Genomic DNA, 19,761 nt, shown 5'->3' on the forward strand with positions numbered 1-19,761 from the left:
CTATACTGGTTTGAAAGTGGGAAGAAGGAGCAAAACGGGGAAAGAGAAAAGAGAGTAACGCCCGAATTTGGTGAGAAAAAAGAAGAAAAAATTCTACCCCCAAATTTAGGGCGTTACAGGGGGGGTCCCTGGATCGACGAGTAAATTGTCGCTGCGTGTCCCAGCCCAGATGGGTCGGCGCGAGATGGAACACAAGGGGGAACAAAAAAGGGAACCGCGGCTCGTGTTATCCTGTGCCCAGGGCAGATGCGCTTGCAGTAGGGGGTTACAAGTGTTCGCGAGGGAGAGAGAGAGAGAGCCTGTCCGTCAGCCCGTTCTCCCGCGCGGCCACCTTCTCGTACGAGGGCCCTGGACCTTCCTTTTATAGATGTAAGGAGAGGGCCCAGGTGTACAATGGGGGGGTGTAGCAATATGCTAACGTGTCTAGCAGAGAGGAGCTAGAGCCCAATGTACATGTCGACGTGGTTGTCGGAGAGGTGTTAGTGCCCTGTTCATATGATGTCGTGGCCGTCGGAGGAGCGCTTGAGCCCTGTAGAAGCACAGCTATCGAGGTTGTCAGGACCTTGCTGACGTCTCCTTGCTTCCGTAAGGGGCTGAGGACCGCCGTTGTCATGGGAGCACGCGGGTTACCATCATTACTCGTTTACCGGGGCGAGCCAGATGGGACGCCGGTCTTGTTCCCCGTAGCCTAAGCTAGCTAGGGGTAGGGTAATGATGTACCCCCCCCTGTAGCGTGGTCGGTCCGAGCCCAAGGTCGGGCGAGGCGGTGACTCCTTCGAGGTCGAGGCTGAGTCCGAGCCCTGGGGTCGGGCGAGGCGGAGACCGTCTTCCGAGGTCGAGGTTGAGTCCGAGCCCTGGGGTCGGGCGAGGCGGAGACCGTCTTCCGAGGTCAAGGTTGAGTCCGAGTCTTGGGTCGGGCGAGGCGGAGACCGTCTTCCGGGGTCGAGGTTGAGTCCGAGCCCTGGGGTCGGGCGAGGCGGAGCTTCCTATGGCGCCTGAGGCTGGACTCGGCTGCTGTCAGCCTCACCCTGGCGGGTGGCATAGCAGTCGGAGCAGGGCAGACGGTGCTGTTTTCCTGTCAGGTCAGTCAGGGGAGGGGCGAAATGACTGCGGTCACTTCGGCCCAGTCGACTGAGGAACGCGCGTCAGGATAAGGTGTCAGGTGATCCTTGCATTGAATGCTCCTGCGATTCGGTCGGTTGGCGAGGCGATCTGGCCAAGTTTGCTTCACTGCGAAGCCTGCCCGAGCTGGGCCTCGGGCGAGTCGAAGGTGCGCCCGTCGCTTGAGGAGGCCCTCGGGCGAGGCGTGAATCCGCCTGGGTCTACTGTTCCTGTCCGAGGCTGGGCTCGGGCGAGGCGAGATCGTGTCCCTTGAGTGGACGGAGCTTTGACCTGTATTGCGCCCATCAGGCCTTTGCAGCTTGTGCTGATGGTGGTTACCAACCGAGTTTAGGAGTCTTGGGGGTACCCCTAGTTATGGTCCCTGACAGATTTGGACAAGTTTGATAAAAAAGGACTTCATCTCAAAGTTATGTGGCACACCAGACCGAGTTTGTGTGCCACCGAACCAGTTTACCAAATACGCCTTTAGAGGACAAGACTGAAGATGAGAAGCCCGTCGACTTGAAGAAGGATGGCAACAAAAAGAGAATCAAGAAGATCGTCCACTATAAGACAAACTCTTCTACATCGCCATCCCCTTCAAGTGGCGAAGAATCTTCCTCCAAGCGCCATGAGGAGAAACCGGTTAAATCTAAATTCAATTGCACTCTATTTAATTACTCTCGCATTTTGAATGCCCAATTGCTTTCAATACCTCTTGCCAAACCTCCTCACTTTGATGGGGATAACTATTTGTCGTGGTTTCGAAAACCAGAGACAGTAGAATTTGTGTTCGGTGGGGAAAGGCTAGCGTGGACTCACTTCGAATGATGAATCAAGTGACTCGAGGGGGGTTATAATGGTTCAGAATCGCACCCTACGTGCAGTGTAGTGCTGATTATAGTATTGCTCTAGGGAACATGTTACAAAGGGTGCAAGTGTGAGAATGAGAGGAAGGGGAGAACTCCGGCTGAATGCTCCTAGCTCTCCTGTCCCATGCCTATTCGGTCGCCCCCGTTTAAAGTTCAAGATGGAAGCTCTTACAAGGGGACCTATTTATCTAAAGTAGGGTGTGGTCTGTCATCTTTGAGAGTCCTTCTGGCGCAGTTCTCCTGATGTTGTCTTGTGATACATGCGTAGCCATATGTTCGGTTTGGTCAATCGCTCTGTCCTACCCGGTATGCGAGTAACTGTTGAGACTCTGATGCTGAGATTCCCTGTAGTGAAGCTTGACTGGTCTCACAGGGTAGAGTCGAAGGACATTAAGGGTCATACGCTGTGATGCCTCATCCCGTTGACAGAGACTCCCCGTGACTCCTCCGATGTTTGGTAGTGTCAGCCAAGATGACGTTTGATGGTGACATGCCTTATCATGGCTGGCATGGGGCAACGATGCCAACCTTGTTTCCATGTCAGGCGAGTACAGGCATGCGCTCGACGTGCGCGTTATAGGGGGTCATGTCACTATGACCCACAGGTGCACTAGCCCCGTTATGGGCCTTTTGCCTGTCCGGCTCACAGAGTTGCTCGGCTAGAGTTGGTCGGCCTGTCCGCCTCGTTGAGTTGCTCAACAGAAGTTGGTCATCCTGTCCGCCTTGCTCAGTTGCTCAGCGGGAGTTAGTTGGCCCATCCGCCTCGCAGAGTTGCTCGATGGGAGTTGGTCGGCCTTGTTCCCATAGCTTCTGTCCCATATGGGCCACCACAAGTCATGGGCCCACTTTGGGTACCCCATTCCTAGGGACTTGTCATCATCCCCCGAGCCTTCGACCAACTTTTTGGTGTCGCTCAGAGGATATCTTGCTAGGAATCAGGTTTTCTGACATGCGCAAGCACATCTGCTAGATGTAGCCCCTGATCCCCTAAGTAATCCATGAGGATTGCTTCGGGGTTTATCTGGTGAATATGATGCGTTCCCAGTTTTTTGGATGGACCTTTTTTGCTATGGTTGGCATGGTTCCACACTTATGCCGTGTATGTGCTCCATTAATGCCAAAGTTGGGCATCAGCTTGCATCGGAACCTATCATAGCTAGGCTTAGTTATTGCCAGAGCTAGGAGTTGTCCTTGGCCGAAGCTTTAGCTCGATCGTTTGGTCACCGGCTTTGTTATGCACACATCTCCCCTCGAAATGGCCCGATGGACCCTTTTGAGTGGAGGGCTACCCACAACCGACCTAGTTGGCATGGTGTGGCTGACTGTCTAGCTACTAAAGGGTAGTCCAAGAGTGATCCGACCACCCTCTGGTAGGATCTGGTCTTGGTGAGTGGTCCCGCTGGGGGGCTCGGCCCACTGGGGGCATCATGTTAAGTCCTTCCTTACTCAACCCTATGTTGGCCCTTTGGTCGGATTGTTCGACCAAAGCGGGGCCTATGGCCACCCCATCAGCTAGGTTACCATGGGGGAGTGTGAGGTACGACCTTGGATTCAGCCCTTTGGTTTGGCTTTTAGGTTTTAGGGGTAAAAGCAAAGCCAAAAGCCATACCAAACATACCCTAAAGTTTTGTGAAATTTATGCTAGGCAAGCACTACTTTTGGCTATGGCTTTTGATGGGAGCCAACCTCTTTGATCAGTTTTTGGTTTTTTAAAAGAGTAAATTGTATCAACGGTCTTCAAACTTGGCACACCATGTCACTTGAGTCCCCAAACTCGAAAAAATAGGAAAACAAGTCCAGAACTTGGTCGATCCGTGCAAAATCGACCAAAACTAGGTTTGCTCAAACCAGATGACGAGTGGCATGTCATGCTAGAATGCACTAATAAAAGTGAAACATGCCATGTTCCGGAATCAAATGACACATATTGCCAAGTTCGAGGATTATGTGTACCAGGTGGCGCATGACGGGAGGCTCTAGTGTGGCACGCCAGAAGGCCATCTGGTTTGAGCTAAGTTCGAGGACTATTTTACCCTTTTAATTAAAATGTCAAAGCTTGTTGTCAAGCTTAACCAAAGAGGACCTTAACGTGCCTTATAAAAAGAAACATATGATTTAATCACTTAGTTTCAATTTAATTCCATTGCCACGATTACTGTAAAATTTTTATGGATTTTACACTTAGTAACAGATTAAACCATAATTGTATTGTCATATTGTACTATATAAAAGGACCCGCAACTTCTCTCTTGGACATAAGCACATTCTAAATCTGCTATTCCTTGTTCCGCCATTCCCATTCCCCCTCCCCGCACAACCCATTTCTATGTTCTGTCATTCTCATTTCTTGATCTGCCTTTCTCATTCTTCCCTCCCCACACAACCCATTCTTATTCCCACGTACAACACACGTCTAGCTAAACTTAAAAAACACGAATGGCCCCAAGGGGATTTGAACCCACGACCCTTCAAGCAATTGCGAGTAATAGCTACCACTACACCACATGTGTGTTTATGTTTACATCTATGATAGGAAAAATATCTACTACATCTCTATCTAAGCCCACCTGCCACCCTTGCACAATGCGTAGTGTTAGATAAGTATCACCAGAATTCTTTAATTATATTTTGGATGAAGTGAGTAGTATTTAAAGAAGAGCTTTGCATGCAATTTCTTTTGTTGGAATAATGTTTTCAACTTAAATTCATTTTTTTGCATGCGTGTCATTTGTTCTCCGTAATATTTTTTTCATGGATCTGACTTGTGAGTCATTTTCATAAACTAACGCCAAGGATGAATCCATATTTCTTACTTGGAAACCCCGAACAAACACCACTAGCAGGAGGCGCTCACGTTGGCGTCGCTCATCGACGACGAGAAGAAGCTTGGCGACTGCCAGTTCGACCTCTGGAAGCAGTCCTACGTAGCCGTATGCATCGCTGTGTACGACAAGCTCCGGCGCAGCCGTTGGTTGGACGCGGTCCAGGGCGGTTGCACCGCGTTGTCCATCATCAAGCACGGGGACCTCATGGTCGTCGCTAACATCGGTGACTCTTGGGTTGTTCTGGGCATCGCATCCGAGGGCAGCGCCATCACGCCGTCCAGCTTATTGTCCACCTGAAGCCTAACCTGCCATGTAAGTCGCTACTGACCGGCCATGAATTCTTGTGCGCTGCGACGACGACCGTTGCTGACGTTGTGTGAGTGTCCTCGAACATGATGTACGTAGAGGAGTAGCGCATCCGGTGGTGCAACGGCCAGGTGTACTACCTCGTTGATGAGCCTGGGGTGCACTTCGTCTGACAGCCCAGCTAAGAGTCATCAGTACTCGTCATGTCGCGCACGTTCGACGATTACTATATCAAGAACTGTGGCGTCATCTCGGCGCCGGAGGTGACGCAGAGGAGGACCGACAGTAATGACCAGTTTGTCATCCTCGCCCCCGTCGGGATAGTTTTTGTGCCGGCCTACATTTAATTCTCTTCACAAACACACACTTGCCTTTTTGTTTAAGCAAGCGCGTATGGTGGTATGTGTATGATGACTGACGATGTACGAGAGGGGAACTTCTTCCGGCAGGTGTGGGACGTGCTCTCCAATGATGATATCATGCAAATCATGACATATATCAAAGTCTGCATGATACTGATGATTGTAATATAGTAGTGAAACAGGTAGATTAAAATAACAAAAATTATGTATGACCAGAATTACAAATGGATTATGAAACATTTTCTCATAATACACACATTTTGTATATAAGTTATGATGGTATTGTGTGTTACCGTTGCAACGCACAAACACTCACCTAATAAATCAATTGGAAAAAATGTTTTTGCAAGACGTTGTTCACCTCACTCCAACAACTAGAATAGTAGTAGCTGATGAGATAATGAAATAATTGATGAAAACAGCAAAATGAGATAATGAAATAATTGATGAAAACAGCAAAAAGAATTAATTGTTGGGAAACCTCGATATGACATGCGTGCTACACATGCACCATCCACCTGCATGTGTACTCTGGGCGGCGCGCGGTCAGTGATGCAAAGTTGCATACAGAATTAATACATGATGATATACCAACTAATATAAACGTGGTATGCATGCATTATTTATTACTCTACAACATTTTTTTTTCCAAATATCTACGGCCATGTAGTCAGTATAACGTATATATAGCAGCATGTCTGACTAAACAATGGGGTTTGTGGAGACTTCCACGGAGAACGAGCGTAGTGAGGGCCGAGTTCCAAGCTATACCTAGAGGTCTGAAAAAAAATCCAAATCAATTAAATGTAATGCATACACGAGAAGTTCTATTAATATCTCTGATTGATCAATCAATCAAACAAACACAATTAGAAGACTGACGATGACAGACATGTGCATGAGAGAGTGTCCACATCCCCCGCCTGGTCTTGTTAATTTAGATTTGGGCGAAGATGCCCTGATTGGTTTGGGAGTGATAATGAAATGTGTTAGGTTAATCCGCCGGATCGGAGCGAGAGGATTTCATGCTGATACGCGCTGCCTTCTCTCTAGCTAGCTTGCGTAGATCGTCGGTGTCGGGTCATCGCGTGGGAATCGTTTGGAGATGTAAACCCCTTTAGGGCTTGTTCGGTTATTCCCAATACACATGGATTGGAAAAATTTAAGAAGAAGTTTGATTTGTTTGGGATTCAAACCCATCCAATCCCACTCAATCCATATAGATTGAGAGCTAACCGAACAAGCCCTTAATTTGTGCCAACGACGAGTGATCTCCATAGGCGGATCGTCTCTAAGCTACTGATTTGGTGTAGAATATCAAGTATCTTTTTTTATAGTATAGACCAAGTACCCATACTTTTCTCGCAATAAAACAATTATTTGGTAGTCCAAAATTCCTGCATTTAGTTTTTTGCGGTACTAGCTCTCGTCAGGCGCTGCTGTACATGTATTTGTATATGTCTGGACACTGACTGGGACGGACGATCATGCATCATGCTCCGACGACGTGACATTTCCATGATCCTCCACGTGAAACAGTTACCGTGTGTTTGGTTGGGTGCATGCGCCCGTGCAAAACTCTAGAGATGCAAAAATCAGACAGCTCCGTGTGTTTGGTTGCTTGGACGTGTGTCTGGGCCAGGCCACGCTCGTGCAAAACATTGGCCTCAGCCAGGCCCGTGGGATACGGCCAAAAGGCGCGTTCCACGCGAGCCAGGCTGCGCTCGGCCACTCGCGCTCTCCTCGCGCTCGCGCTCGCCTCGCGCTCTCCTCGCGCTCGCGCTCGCCTCGCGCTAGGGTTTCGCCGCCGCCTCCTCTCCCCTCCCATTTCTCCCTCTCACGTCTCTTCTCCCCCTCGAGCTCCCCCGCGAGCAAGCTCTCGCGTCTCCTCTCCCCCTCGAGCTCTCCGTCGAGGTCCCCCTCCCCCCCGCGAGCAAGCTTTCGCGTCTCGTCTCCCCCGCGGCGAGCTCTCGCGTCTTCTCTCCCTCGCGTTCGAGCTCTCGCGTCTCCTCCCTCTCGCTGTTGTGACACTCCTTCCAGGTAATCTGTTCTTTTGATTTGTAGTAGTATTGGTAGTTCTTGGCTGAGATCTGATATTTATGCATAAAAATAGTTCTTGGGTGAGATCTGTTCTTCGTCTGATCTGGTATAGTTGTTCGCTGAGATCTGGTAGTTGTTGGCTGAGATATGGTAGTTGTTGGCTAATTTCTCTCCTCTGAGATCTGGTAGTTGTTGGCTGAGATCTGTTCTTCGTCTGATTTGAGCTCTCCCTCTTGCATGCACCCATTTCACCCCTCTCAGATCTGGTATAGTTTGCTAATTTGTTATATAAAAATAGCTTCTGGTGTAGGATTTTGCTGCAAAGTACCATGTTGTTAGTGTTCCTCGGATGATTTTAGGGTTTTGCTACAAAGTACCATGCTTGTGGTGTCGCATGCACCCATTTCGCTTCCATGTCTGGGATCAGATAATTTGTAGACTACCAAAATCATGTCTGGGATCATGTTTACTGTCTAAACAAATCATGTTTGGGATCATGTTTACTGTCTAAATCATGTTTAGATAGCAAATCATGTTTAGACAGTAAAATCATTGCAACTGAGCACATCATGTCTGGGATCAGATGATTTGTTTAGACAGTAAAACATATTTGTAGATCAATGTTTAGACATGTAAGTACCATGTTTAGACAGTAAATCATGTTTAGATAGTAAAATCATTGCAACTGAGCACATCATGTCTGGGATCAGATGATTTGTAGGATCATTGTTTTACTATCTAAACAATGATTATGTTTTACTGTGTAAACATGTTTCTGGTGTTTTTACAATGATTATGCCTGGGAACAGAACAAGTTTTACTGTCTAAACATGATTTGTTATTGTATTGATCTATTTTGAACATTCATATGTATGATCTGGTATTGTTTTTACTGTCTAAACAATGAATATGTTTTACTGTTTAAACATGGTTTTGGTGTTTTTACAATGATTATGTTCTGTTGGATCATATTATTATGTTCTGGTATATATTTGCTACTTTAATTTGTATAAAGAAATAATTTTGAGCTGGTGTGTGATCCTTCAATACCTCTGGGTGGCGCATCTCTTCTATGTCGCAGTCGTGGTTTTAATTTCAATGATGTTGAGCTGAGTTCTATGGTTACTTTTGATTATATTCATACTTAATCTCTGAGCTATCGATCAATGGTATGTGATGTTTTAATGCCTCTGGGTGGCGCATCTCTTGTATGTCGCAGCCGTGGCTCGTGTAAGAATTTGTTATCATATATTTGCAACTAGCACATCACTATGTTAAAACTGTTATGTTCTGAGCTATAGATCAATGTTCTATGATGCTAATATGCCTCTGAGCTATATATCAATGTTCTATGAATTTCCTTTTTAGCAACTAGCACAACACATCTGAGCCAACTTAGACCTCTAATCTTATTTTTTCTATTTTATTACTCTAGCAATGAATACTGCTATTGCACGTCGTCGGCTAATTGCAAAGGCAGTGGTCCTTGTAGCAGTTATGTCAGCCTGGTTGGATGCATGGTTGAGACACCGACTGCATGCTAGGAGGTGTATCACTTATGGCCCAATGCACCAAAGAGACCAAGAGAGGCAAAACAACCTGAGATTCATTTATGAATCCACTGATGTTGAGTGTATTGACTTACTCAGGATGAGAAGAGCCCCTTTTATGCAGTTGTGTGACCTTTTTCGCACTAGGCAACTATTGAGAGATAGCATTCATAGCTCAGTAGAGGAGCAGGTTGCCATGTTTTTACATGTGGTAGGTCATAACCAAAGGTTTAGAGTTATACACATGACCTTTCGAAGGTCTATTGAGACCATTAGCAGATACTTCAAGGAAGTATTGTTTGCTGTTGGTGAACTGAGGAATGAGATGATCTTGCCACCTTCAACTGCTACACCAACCAAAATTAGAGATAGCCACAGATGGTACCCATATTTCAAGGTCAGCCAAATCCAAACACACCACTATTTTTCATGTTGGGTTTGTAGTAACAAATGTTTGCCCCAATGTGTAGGACTGTATTGGTGCCATTGATGGCACTCATGTGCTAGCAAGAGTTCCTAGAAATCAGAGGGCTGCCTTCCTTGGTAGGAAACACACCACAACACAGAACATCTTAGCTGTTGTAGACTTTGATCTAAGGTTTACATATGTTCTTGCTGGCTGGGAGGGATCAGCACATGATGCCCTTATCCTTGCTGATGCCCTTGAGAGAGAAGATGGTCTAAAAGTGCCCCAAGGTAAAAACTAGTTTCCTTGGTATCCCCTAATATTGGTCTACAATGTCCTAATATATGATATATGATGTTAGGTAAATTTTACCTTGTGGATGCTGGTTATGCTGTCAGACCTGGGTTTTTACCCCCTTATCGTGCCACACGGTACCACTTGAGTGAATATGGGGGGAGGAATCCACAGAACCCCAAAGAGCTCTTCAACCTTAGACATTCATCACTAAGGGTGACAATAGAGAGGGCCTTTGGTGCTTTGAAGAACAGATTCAAAATATTATACAACAAACCTTTCCATCCATACAAGACACAAGTAAAGCTAGTCCTAGCCTGTTGTATCCTCCACAACTGGATTCTTCGTCATGGGAATGATGAACATATTCCACTGGAAGAAACATGGGCTGCAAATCAAGTTCATGAGGAAGCTCCCCATGACCTTGTCATGGACAATGCTGCATGGTCTGCTACCAGGGACAATTGGGCTCAACAAATGTGGCAGAATAGGGCCTCACATAGGGGATAATGGTCATTATGTATTGTGCTAAGTTGGCTGAGAACATTGTCTATTAGCAATGATGAACTATCTACAATTTTGAACTCACTTTCTTTGTGCTAAGTTGGCTGAGAACATTGTCTATTAGCAATGATGAACTATCTTCAATTTTGAACTCACTTTCTTTGTGCTAAGTTCCTTTATGTGATGTGCTCAGTTGCAATGATGACATTACTTACATCCTGATACCATTGTCGACTAGCAATGATGAACTTTCCTATGCTACTTCTACTATTTTGTTACTCTTCTATGCTACTTCTGCTATTTTCTTCTACTATCTCCCCCCTAATCTCTATCTCCCCCCTAATCTCTATCTCCCCCTAATCTTTTACTTGTTCCAGCTATGGCTGACATGGTCTCTGAGGTTGCTGGTCAGGGGGCTAGGCCTGCTCTTAGGTGGACTGCTGTAATGTCTGGGTTTGTTCTCCGTCGTTTTGTTGACTTGATAGGAAATGGGGTTAAGACTGACAAGGGTTTTAAGGAAATCCACCTTAACTCTGTTGCTAAAAATGTATCTGAGTTCTGTGGCCAAGAAGTAACAGGCCAACAAGTGTACAATCACCTTCGTAAGTGGAGGTCTAGGTGGGTCAAGGTTTGCAAACTGAAGGACATTAGTGGCGCTCTTTGGGATGAGGATAACTTTGTCATAAGCTTAGAAGAGGGTCATTATGCTGCTTACATCAAGGTTAGGACCAATACCTTCTATTTTTCTAACCTGTTAATGCCACTCTTCCACTTCAAATTCTCTTGTTCTAACTTGAGTTGCTAACTCAATAGGATCACCCAAAAGATGCTGATTACCTCAATAGGCCCATAGAGAACTATATGCCTATGCAAATCATATTTGGAAGTGGGGTTGCCACAGGTAAGTTTGCAATGGGTTCAAATGAGCCTTTGGGCAAGCCAACTGACATTGTTGACATCCTAGATGATGGCATTGAAGTGACCTCAAAGTTTGTTGATTGTTCCAATCTAACTAACAAGGGGAAGACTGTTGACAAGGGTACCCCTGGTGAGTCCAATGATAACAAGCCTAACTTAGGGAAGAGGAAGAGGTTCATGACTGATGAGGATGTTGCTGTGTTCAATGGGATGAAACAAGCTGTTTCAGATGTTGCTGCTGCTGTCCGTGAAAGCATCCATGCTGAAGCAGCACCTGGGATCTACAATGTTGTAATCAACTGTCCTGGGTTCTCTAGGGAGGCTCTCATGTATGCCCTAAACCACATGATGGAGCACAAGGCCACCTCCCTGGTGTTCCTGGACATGACTCCTGATGATCGTGACCTATGGCTCAAGACTTTCCTAGCCAAGCACTACCACAACTGATGTGATCTGATCTGTCTAAGAACAATGATGTATCCCTGAGTTCTATGGGTGTATGGGTTTAGGACATCTATATTGTTTAAGAACAGATTTGGTCCACTTGCTCTATTCCATCTATCCTAGATGCTACTTAAGAACAATGATGTATCCCTGAGTTCTATGGGTTTCCCTGTTTAAGAACAGATATGCTACAGTTTATCTGATGTGTCTCTCCTTTATCCTGATTAAGAACAGATTTGGTACTTGAGAACAATGATGTTTCCCTGTTTGAGAACTGATATGCTACACTTGATCTGATGTGTGTGTCCTTTATGCCAATGATGATAACAAAAGTGAATATTAAGCCTACTCAGTTAGCCAGCCACTAATGACAGTCATTTATGTTGTTTTGCTGTTTTTGGTGTTTAAGAACAGATATGCTACACTTGATCTGGTTTTGGTTTTTGAGAACTGATACTCCTATCTATATACTTTACACTGTCATGTGTGGTTCTGTTCTGTCATCTTGAGCTGTTCTGTCATCTTGAGCTGTTCTGTCATCTTGAGCTGATTACACTGTCATCTTGAGCTGATTACACTGTCATCTTGAACTGGTTACAATGATGAACTGTTCTGTCATCTTGAGCTGAACTGAATATCTAGTAGCTGGCTACACTGTCATGTAGGATCAATTTTGATGAGATGAGGCTAATATTAATAACTATTTCAGATTTACACTTGATCTGTTTAGCTGAACTGTATATTCTATTTGCTTGAGCTGTTCTGTTCTCTCATGTGTGGTTCTGTTCTGTCAGGTGTGGTTCTGTTCTGTCATCTTGAGCTGGTTACACTGTCATGTGTGGTTCTGTTCTGTTATCTTGAGCTGTTCTGTCTTCTTGAGTTGTTCTGTCATCTTGAGCTGTCATCTTGATGTTCTGATTACACTTGTTCTGTTCTGTCATCTTGAGCTGTTCTGTCTTCTTGAGTTGTTCTGTCTTCTTGAGTTGTTCTGTCATTTTGAGCTGTCATCTTGATGTTCTGATTACAATAACTGCTGTTTGAGAACTGATATGCTACACTTGATCTGGTTTTGGTGTTTGACAAATGAGAACATATACTCCTCTATCATTTTTGCGAACTGGTTATGTAAAGGATAAGTAATTGTAATTTACAAGTGTTTTAGACTTTGTCTTTTATGCTGTTTAAGAATATATATGGTACACTTGATCTGATGTATCTGTCCTTTATGCCAATGATGATAGCAAAAATGGATATTAAGCCTAATCAGGTAGCCAGTTACTAATATTTGTTGCTTGAGAACAGATATCCTTTATGTTATTTTTGCTGTCCTATATGGTACTTAAGAACAGATATGCTATACTTGATCTGATGTGTCCTATTTGCTGTTTACAAGTCCACATTTGTTGTCCTTTTTGAAGTCCTGATGTTTCTATATAGTAGCTGGCTACACTGTCATGTGGAAAAATTTCGCTGAGCTGAGGCTAATAATAATACTGTTTTCAAGTATGAACTGATGTTTGCTGCTTTTACAAGTCATGACATGGTTTTATTTGAAGTCATGTTTGTTGTCCCATGAACTGAGTTGTAAATTCTGTTAGTAGAAGCAGAAGTAGAAGTAGAAATAGCAGAAGTAGAAGTAGAAATAACAGAAGTAGAAGTAGAACTGCTGCTATTGCTACTGTCCTATGAACTGAGTTGTAAATTCTGTTAGTATGTAACATAGCTAGTGTTTACAACTCAGTTCATCAGTTTATACATGAGTTTTCAGCAACTCAGTTCATCAGATGAAATATGAGTTGTATACGTGTATAAGCTGAAAACTGATGAACTGAGTCGTATGAACATCAGATGAATTGAGTTGTGAACTGAGTTGTAAATTCTGTTAGTATGTAAAAGTAAGAAACATCAGATGAACCGAGTTGTGAACTGGTTTTATTTGAATTTCTGTAAATTTTGTTCATTCTTCTATGAATTAAGTTGTTTTAATCTAAAATTTAAAAACAGCAAACAAAAGTTGGTACTGCGATCAGCCTATACAGGCTATGGTCATCCTGGTTAACCAAACAGAAGCTGTGTTCATGCAACTTATAAAAACAGCAAACCAAACAAGGGCTATGGTCATCCTGGTTAATTGCGATCAAAACAACCAAACAAGAGCTCTCAGCGTACTTGTACCAGCCTATACAGGCTAGGCGCAGCCTGCATCTGAGCTGAGAACCAGGCTCTGCTCATCCAACAACCAAACATACGGTTACTGATTTCAGAAAATAATAATGTTTTGTAGGGAGATTATTACAAGCCAATGCAAATCCACACTGTTTCTCTGCAGTGCTTCGGATATCGCTACAGCTAGCTAGCTGTGCTGAGCTGAAACAGGAACAGGAACAGTCTCTTTCTGGAGAAAATCATGGCAATAATCATAAACAGAGCGATGCAGATATATGTCTGTCAAACCGTCGTCGTTAGTCCGTCTGCGTCGTCCGAGCTAGCTAGATTATTGCGCGCCAATTAAGGTGCTTAGATTGCGCCTCGCACGCACGTCCGCCCCTAGCTCATGTCAGTATCGATCCTGGTTAATTTTGGCGCTTCTAATGAGGGTACACAATTGAACAGACACTTCAGTCGACGCGTGGTGGTGCTTCGCTTTTATTTGCATCCATCTGTCCTTTAGACTCGCATATGTATATGGTACTAGTTGCCTTGCCTCCTCCCCCTCTAACCTCTGAACCCAATTTAATTTCAATAGACTCTAAATTCCATTTATATTTCGTATCCTTTTCAGTAGCAGCAGCCTTTATTTTTATTTAATTATTCTGGCAAAGGGAAGCGCGAGACACGGCTACAATTCATTCAGAGGGGTGTGTGTGTGTCAACTGTCAAGTGCAGGTGCAGGTGCAGTGCATAAAAATAGAGAGAGATGCATGGCACAGAGCACCTCTTACCCCGGATGCACGCATCATTACTCTACAACTTTAATCATCAGGGCAACCACTGCTAATCATTCGAGGTCTCTCCTGCTCTAATTTTTCCTTGCAGGAGTCAAGGGAGCCAGCCATAAGATCAGCCAAAGGAAGCCAAAAGGCACTCCATGCATTTGGCTTAATTATATAGTGCGTTACCATCTTCCATACATCTTCTCCTCTCTCTCTCTCTGTCCAATGATTTACAAGCACGCATCACTTTTAGATTTTCTTCTCCGTCTATAACCTCCAACCCAAGTTTTAAAATTTGTATTCGAGGTCCACACCAATTAATCTAAAGGTTATGACTTCGAAGAAGGGTGGTTAGTAAAGATAATAAGCCTTGTTAGTTTGAAATACTAGGTCATGTTTGTCAACTAGTAGTATGCAGTAGCTAGCAGGGCTTTTGTGGCTTGCGGTTCCCATGAAAGACACGCATCAACGTCGTTGCAATCATGGGAGTGCCGATCGGACACCAAACTATTGCCTCTCAACTGCAACTCATCTTTTAAAAAATGAATTTGTACTGTACTCGATAAGAAAAACACTGCAATATATATATACCATGTTTATTTCATTTACAAATTTAATCTTCTTGATCCCGATCGGTGATTAGAAAAATGCTTTAGGGCTGTACGTTGAAGCAGGCAGCTAAGTTCTCTGAGCACTGAGCAGTAGATGGAATCGGCGACAAATCAGGCGTAGGAGAGTACTACACGCCCCCATGTCGTGTTCCACGTCTTCAATAATCAGGCCTCTACGCACCGTTTAGTTTAAAAATGTTTATCATGAATTAGATGGTGACAGCTGTGGGGTTGGGGGTCCAAAGTATTGAACAAAACCCTGGCCTGACAGCAACGTGTTGTATGATTTTGTAATAACACATACGCAGTTGTTCCAGATGTAAGGCTAAATTCATCTTCACCCTATCTGGGGAATAGCAACCCCGATTACATGTCACATTTGTCCTAAATATGAGCGTATATGTTGTTTCATTACAAATTAATCATACTCAACTATTAGTCAGAAATTGTTATAGTAGAACTCGTTCACATCGAGCTAGTTTCATGCACTTACAAACACATTTTAGAGCAGCTCCCAGATATTCTCTATATTCTCTATATTGTGGCCGCCGCCGCTGGGTTTTGCCTTCGATTTCGTTGACTTCAGAATTTTTTATCTCACGTTATGTCGACTAAATTTGATATTCCGAAGTTTGATAACAAAATTAATTTTGCTATTTGGCAGCAGTTGAAGGCTGTTCTTACCTAGTTAGTTGTTCAAAAAGCGTTGCAGACGCGACCTCCTGACATGACTGATGATAAGTGGCAAGATATTGATGAGAGAGCTTTGTCCGCCATACAACTCAGTTTATCTTCTGATGTTCTGCGTGAAGTAATGCATGAAAAATCCGTAGCAACATTGTGGAAGAAATTGGAGGAGCTGTATATGACCAAGAGTCTTGCAAACAAGCTACGTCTCAAGAAGCATCTTTACACTATTCGCATGTGAGAAGGTACATCTATGCAGTCACATCTTAATGAATTTAATTCAATTATTATGGACCTTGAGAGTCTTGATGTGAAGATAGATGATGAAGATAAGACAATTTTATTGGTAGTCTCATTGTCCCTTCTTTTAAGCATTTTAAGGAATTTATGCTTTATGGTAATCATACTTCACTGTCATTTGAGAAAAGTCAAATTTATGGTCTAAGGAAAAAATCGATGTTGATTCTCATTCTGAACCCAAAGGTGAATGTTTAATTGTACGGTGATCTGGAGATCATAAATCCAACCTTTATTGCCGTTATTGCAGAAAAAAATATCCATCATATTTCTCAGTGCCCTAAAGTGAGAAATAAAGAGGAGAGAAAGAAAAAAGAATTCGATAAGTCTTCTGCTGAAGCCAGCTTTGTTAAAACTTTGGATAGTGGAGAAGTTATGTCTGTTGCCTCTGTTGAAAAGTGTTCTTCTTGGGTTCTCGATTCCGCTTGCATTTTTATATTTGTTCGCACAGAGATTGGTTTTCTGATTATGTTCAGTCTCATGCTGGTGAGGTTGTTATTGGAGATGGATCCACATGTGAGATTATTGGAATCGACTCTATTTATATCCAAGTTCATGATGGCAGTATTAAGAAACTTATCGATGTCCGTTTTATTCCAAAATTGAAGAGAAATCTTATTTCTTTGAGCACTTTAAAAGCAATGGACTCAATTTTGCTGCTATTGATGGTGTCCTTAAGATTTCTTGTGGCAATCGTGTTATCTTGAAGGACAACCGTTTGAATAATCTCTATTACTTGCAATGTTCAACAGTTGATTTTGAAGCTGTTTCTATTGTGTTCTAGAATAGAGATTATTTTGATGATACGAAGTTGTACTCTAGTTCCAAGTCTAATGATTCCATAGACTTAGTTGATATTCAAATTTAGCATCCTAGTGGTGTTTGAGAAACAGTTCTATGGGTTTAGAGTCAAGGGGAGATTTGTTGAAACATGCCTATAATTCCTTTTATATATTTGGAATATGCCTTGGAATATGCTTTTCTATACGCCTATAAATATAGACCCTCCCTGTAACTTGTACTCTGAGGTTGATAGTGGATCTAATTCCTCGTGGTTGTTTGCTCCTCCATATTGGAGGGGAATTTTCCACGTAAATCTTTGTGTCAATTTTATTTTATAACAAAAATGAGTAGAGTTTTTGAAAAAAAATAACCTCCAACATCTTATTTAAATGGTTATCCAAATATAGGCATCTTCTATTCCGGGTTTCTCCCTAACGAAAGATAAAAAAATGTGAGTGGCCCTTTAGAATGCAAAATAGATATAAAAAACTGTTAGGGATGGAAAAGATATAGAAAGTAGTTTTCGTGTAAATAACTCTCCAAATGGTAATTTTAGAGAGTGAAATTTAGAAAGACTTTTGGAGATGCTCTTAAATGGCTTTTCATATGTAACCTCTCCTTGAAGATTCAACCACTATACACCTTTGAAGTGGAAGTTTTGTCGTGCGTCGTTCACCTCCCCACACGCATAGCGAGCGTCGCCACAGTCCCCCCCCCCCTACGCGCTAGGCAAAATATCAAAAATTCGAACCGTGGTCTCTAGGAAGAAAGCACTCGCCTCTAACCACTGCAACTCGTGTTGATTTGTGTTATAAGCGGTGTTGGTTTGTGCTATAAGCAACGTTGAATATAATTACAACAGGGTTGAAAGGGCTTCATGGTGACGACACAGTAGCGGGCAGGGGCTCAAGCCCCTACAACTTCACTTTAATTTTAAATTTATTTTTTGTGGAATGGTCCACTTCAATTTTAAATTTATTTTTTTGTATGAGAGGGTACATCACACTACATTGCCACTAGATCCTTTCGTGTCACACAACCATTGCACTATATACATCAGTAAATATGATTGATGTGACATCGCAACACACGAGCAATGTACTAGACAATGTTAACCTATCTCTATAAATAGTTGCGTCAAAATAATATAAACCTAAACTTTATATTAGAATCGTAGCTCTCGCTGCGATCTATAAATTCGTAGTTGAGAAGTTTTTTGTCTGAAACTATTTAGAGTTCTACGTACTTATAACATTCCCTAAATCTACCAAACCCACATAATAAATATACCGTCAAAACAAACAATTCAGATCGCCGGATAACTATCATCTCTTTTATTTAAATGTAATAATCAATATTATTTAGATCATTTTCTTCTATCTGTCACGTACAGTAACCCCTGCCTCCTTGCGACCCACCGCCGCCTCATCTCCCCTCGCTCCGCCGCTGCCCTCCCTCACACCGCTGCCGGTGGCCCCCTCTCTCTCGCCTCTCTCTCGCCTCCCCGGGAAACAAGAGTGCTGTATAGAAACAAGAATGCGAGTAGTAGAACGATGTATCGTACAGAAGAGTTGAATTGACAGAATTTTTTTTTTGCATTTCAACGAACATAGAAGCACTCGTCCAGACTCTTTATTATGACGAAGTAGCGAAGATAAAACAAAACTATACTAGTAACTCATGTCAATCGAACCAAATCAACGGAGCCAAAAGAGCAGCGTCGTCGTCCATGAGCTGCAACATCGGTTCCTCTACTCTCCCCCTACTTAAAACATCAGAACTGAAGGATGCATGATTTACCCCCGCGCGCGGCTTGGAGGATTCGGGAGGCTTCCAAGTCGGAGCAGTCAGCACTGACTCAGCAAGCGTAGTAGTCGACCAGCTCGTCGAGGGACTCCGGCTGCGGGTCGGCGTTCTCCAGCATCCAGAGGAGGTGCTCGAAGAGGACGACCTCGCAGCCGACGACGGTGCCTGCTGCCGCTCCCCCGGTGGTGCCGCCGGTGCGGTGGACGAGGGTCTGGAATAGCGGGTGGCCCACGAGCTCCTCGGCGACGAGGTACCGGCGGCGCGACTTGCCGACGTAGACCGGGTGGAGGCCCTTGGGCACCTCGTCCGCGCCGTGGAACGAGGCGCAGTGCGCGTCGCCGGAGGTGGCGCCGTCGTGGGCTGATGATGGCGACGGGGCGCGGGAGACGATGCGGCTCGACGAGTGCCACCTCTTGATCATGCACCGGAGCTTGCTCAGCCCGCCCTTCGCCATTGTTGCCTCTCTCTCTCTCCCTCCTTCGGTCGGACTTCGGATGGGGCGAGGCCTGGCTAACACACCAGACGCGCGCCGAATTCAAGTACAAGAACAGGGGAGGAAGGAAGAATGGAAGAAGAAGAAGAAGAAGATGGGGGGAGAAGGTTATGGTTGGGAAATGGGACTGCAGAGTGCAGACGAGGCGACGGCCAAGGCAACAAGGGTGGATTGAATATATAAGGGAAATAAAATCGGGTGGTGCGGCGCGGCGGAAGAGGCAATGTGGGGACCGCATGTCGGCCGGAGGAGGCCGAGAGGCCAGCCGCTGCCGATTAGGCGATTAGCCGTCCGTCGTCAGCACGGACCAGAGCAGCAGCAGCTGGCGGGGGCGTTTTGTGGCTTTTGTCCAGAGCTGCTGGGCCCTAGCGTGCATGCATGCGTCGTATCTGTCCGTCATCCGGCGTTCCGGTGGGCTGCGGCGCCGGGGAGCAGAGCCGCAGAGACATACTGGCCGGATTCTTCTTCTGCCGCACAGCTCAGCCAGCCTTCTGGCCCATACCTGCAAGACACGGAGGATTCCCGTAGC

General features: G+C 44.5%; 3 protein-coding genes and 1 pseudogene across 3 annotated transcripts; 3 read left to right on the forward strand and 1 right to left on the reverse strand.

Moving 5' to 3' along the window:
- The first annotated feature begins 3,495 nt into the window (after positions 1-3,495).
- On the forward strand, positions 3,496-5,589 carry LOC109942026 (probable protein phosphatase 2C 48; annotated as a pseudogene).
- Positions 5,590-9,300: 3,711 nt separating this feature from the next.
- Positions 9,301-10,392, forward strand: LOC111589971 (protein ALP1-like). Its single transcript, XM_023300896.1, has 3 exons — positions 9,301-9,453; positions 9,527-9,752; positions 9,824-10,392. The coding sequence occupies exons 1-3, from the start codon at positions 9,301-9,303 to the stop codon at positions 10,264-10,266; spliced, it is 822 nt and encodes a 273-aa protein (XP_023156664.1). The 3' UTR covers positions 10,267-10,392.
- Positions 10,393-10,639: 247 nt separating this feature from the next.
- On the forward strand, positions 10,640-11,758 carry LOC109942028 (uncharacterized). Its single transcript, XM_020543405.3, has 2 exons — positions 10,640-10,981; positions 11,074-11,758. The coding sequence occupies exons 1-2, from the start codon at positions 10,640-10,642 to the stop codon at positions 11,623-11,625; spliced, it is 894 nt and encodes a 297-aa protein (XP_020398994.1). The 3' UTR covers positions 11,626-11,758.
- A 6,755-nt stretch (positions 11,759-18,513) lies between these two features.
- On the reverse strand, positions 18,514-19,386 carry LOC100280488 (SAUR33 - auxin-responsive SAUR family member). The gene has a single exon (NM_001279740.2). It carries the CDS (start codon positions 19,191-19,193, stop codon positions 18,792-18,794), a length of 402 nt encoding a protein of 133 aa, NP_001266669.2. The 5' UTR covers positions 19,194-19,386; the 3' UTR covers positions 18,514-18,791.
- Between the last annotated feature and the right edge of the window lie 375 nt (positions 19,387-19,761).

The sequence above is a fragment of the Zea mays genome, chromosome 1 (genome assembly GCF_902167145.1).
Source record: "Zea mays cultivar B73 chromosome 1, Zm-B73-REFERENCE-NAM-5.0, whole genome shotgun sequence".
Taxonomy (NCBI): Eukaryota; Viridiplantae; Streptophyta; class Magnoliopsida; order Poales; family Poaceae; genus Zea; species Zea mays.

Coding starts and splice junctions, on each gene's coding strand:
- LOC100280488 (NM_001279740.2), bottom strand. CDS start 19,193: ATGGCGAAGGGCGGGCTGAGCAAGCTCCGGTGCATGATCAAGAGGTGG.
- LOC111589971 (XM_023300896.1), top strand. CDS start 9,301: ATGACCTTTCGAAGGTCTATTGAGACCATTAGCAGATACTTCAAGGAA. Junction 9,454..9,526: donor GATGGTACCCATATTTCAAG/GTCAGCCAAATC, acceptor CCCAATGTGTAG/GACTGTATTGGTGCCATTGA. Junction 9,753..9,823: donor TGGTCTAAAAGTGCCCCAAG/GTAAAAACTAGT, acceptor ATATGATGTTAG/GTAAATTTTACCTTGTGGAT.
- LOC109942028 (XM_020543405.3), top strand. CDS start 10,640: ATGGCTGACATGGTCTCTGAGGTTGCTGGTCAGGGGGCTAGGCCTGCT. Junction 10,982..11,073: donor ATTATGCTGCTTACATCAAG/GTTAGGACCAAT, acceptor CTAACTCAATAG/GATCACCCAAAAGATGCTGA.